The sequence below is a fragment of the Penaeus chinensis genome, chromosome 26 (assembly GCF_019202785.1).
Source record: "Penaeus chinensis breed Huanghai No. 1 chromosome 26, ASM1920278v2, whole genome shotgun sequence".
Taxonomy (NCBI): Eukaryota; Metazoa; Arthropoda; class Malacostraca; order Decapoda; family Penaeidae; genus Penaeus; species Penaeus chinensis.
Window position 1 is genome coordinate 17,121,944 of NC_061844.1, and position 2,500 is coordinate 17,124,443.

A 2,500-nucleotide genomic window follows, 5' to 3' on the forward strand; every position below is an offset into this window, starting at 1 on the left:
CCGCGACCTCCCCGTCCCCTCGCGAAGAACGGAAGGAAGAACGACCCTAAACCCCAAGATGTCAGTCTCTCTAGAAACGTTCGGCGTGCCCCAGAAGAAGGCGTCGGACATCGAGATCCTGAAGCCGCTGAAGAATCTGATCACGTCGAGGTACCAGACGGCCGAGCAGGAGAGTTACATCGGGGCCATCAACGAGCTCGCCAAGTTAAGGACCAACGCCGTCGCCAAGAACCTCGAGTGCCACGAGTCCTCCCTCGACGTCGTCTACAGGTGGGTGCTCCTGCTGGTGCCGGAGGGAGGGGGAGGGGTCTTGGGGGGGATTTTGGGGTATGGTGAGGGAATTGGGGAGTTGGGGGGATTTTGGGGAACGGTGAGGGAAATGGGGAGTTGGGTGAGTTTTGGGGAACGGTGAAGGAAATGGGGATCTGGGGGAATTCTGGGAATTGCCAGAAGAGGGAATTCATTGGGAATTGGGAGAGGAGGGAATTAATTGGGAATTGGGATAGGAGGGAATTCATTGGGAATTGGGAGAGAAGGGGAAACATATAGGAATTGCAAGAGAAGGGAGTTTGTGATTGTCTGTGGGTGGGATTTGGGAAGGAAGGATATTTGGGCATTCTGGGGGAGGAATTTGGGATGGTGAGGAAAGGTAGGAATGAGGGACGTGTTGAGTCACGAGGGAGGAAGGAAGGAATTTGGACCTATGAGGTGGTTATTTTGAATTTTGTCACCTATGGGTCTTTCCTTGTTGTTATTGTAAGTTTGGAAATGACAGAGAAGGCACTGCTTTAGTAATATGAACAATCTGCAACAAATTACGAGGGAGGAATTGGGAATTATGCAGTTCTGGTTTTGAGTTTTGTCGTCTTGGACTTTCCTTTGTGTTGTTGTTATTGGAAATTATGAATGATCACCACACCTGAAATCAGACACTAGATATAACAAGCCTAACTTCACCCTTAACTATAACAGTAGAACCCTTTGAAACAACTTAAAAACAAAACTCTAAATTTACATACACAATACCCTGAGAGTTGAGATTTTTACTTATTTTCCAGGGAACTTTGATATTATTTTAACCCAATGCCAACGGGCATGACATGTACGGTCATGCCATGACCACTGTGAGTTTACTTTATTAGTTGTTTTTGCACATAAATGGCTGCCAATGAGCCAATTACAAGTACTGCTTGTCTTGCCAAAAATATTTTACTTTACCTTATTTGGCTGTTACTAATGTTTAATATAGTAATTATAATGTTTATAATAAAAGCACCATTGATATTCATAGCACAAGTAAAAAAGTTTTTTTCCCATCAATTTAAGGATAGGTGAAATTAGGCAAAGTCACAAGGCCTACTAATTGATTCCTTTGTGGCTAAGCACCAGCAGAGCCATCTATGTGTAGAGACATTTCACAAAAACAGTTTAAAAACTAGCATAGCATATTCCCCATTTTTTATTCATTTTCCCTGGTGGCGTGTGGTTAACCCATTCGCCGGAGATTTATGTTTTGTCCCCTGTAGTTTTTGGTGAATTTTGTTACAGACAGATGGCACCACATATGCTCAGCCGGCAAGGAGTCTATCAGTAGCCTTAGTTACCGATCCTGACTTTCCCATTCCTTGAATTGGTGGGAAAATGTTTTTTTCTTATTAATACTATCGCTATCAATACTGTTATTATTATTATTGATGTTATAATTATTAAATTGTCATTAAAATCTTTTAGACAAAGAAATAATACAAAAGACCCTTTCCTAAAGTGAAGGAAGACGGTAAACAGGTGAGATAGGTAGTTCTGATAACTGGCTATTTGGTGATTAAGAACTTGTAGAGCCATCTATGTGTAAATACAATAAATAAACATGTATTACAGTGGGGATGGCATGTATTCTTGCCACATGGGGGGAATGGGTTAAGGGTGTGAACATTGTGTAATCTGAAATGTTAGATTGTTGGGTGTTATCATGGTGTTCCATAGATTCTTTTGAAACAGGTCAATATCAAATCTCTAAATTTACCTTCTAAATAACCTCAGGTGTTATTTGAGATGTTTACATGTTTTCCTGGTAACTCTGATATCATTTTGAGGTTGTGAACATTGTGTAATTTGAAATGTTATGTTATTGGGTGTTATAATGATGTTATATAGATTGTTACGATGTTTGAGATATTTTCATGGTGTTAATTGTAGTGTTACCAGGTTGTTTATTTTAGTTATTATCTGGTGTTGTATTTAGTTGTTTATGTTATTTATGGCACCTTTACATTGATTTGAAGAGATGATTTAGTTAAAGCAAATTATAGTTATATTATGTATTAGTATTGCTATTTTATTCTACTTCAATTTGTCTTGAGTTATTGTTTTCCAGTATATAATTATGGGGTGATTTGCAAGTCGGCATTATCTGGAGAAACTGTCATTTATACATAACCCAGTTATGCATGCAAGAATGTTGTGGCTTTGTTTACATTCTCTTTTTTTTATAATCTGTGTA

The 2,500-nt window shown here is 39.4% G+C and overlaps 1 protein-coding gene across 1 annotated transcript in view; it reads left to right on the top strand.

Moving 5' to 3' along the window:
* The window catches only part of LOC125038879 (programmed cell death 6-interacting protein-like), a 16,643-nt gene that overhangs the window by 135 nt on the left and 14,008 nt on the right, over nucleotides 1-2,500 (top strand). Inside the window, exon 1 of the mRNA XM_047632501.1 lies at nucleotides 1-270. This exon is cut by the window's left edge and continues 135 nt beyond it. Coding sequence (XP_047488457.1) covers nucleotides 59-270 — 212 coding nt within the window. The 5' untranslated portion in view covers nucleotides 1-58. The remainder of the gene's footprint in view (nucleotides 271-2,500) is intronic.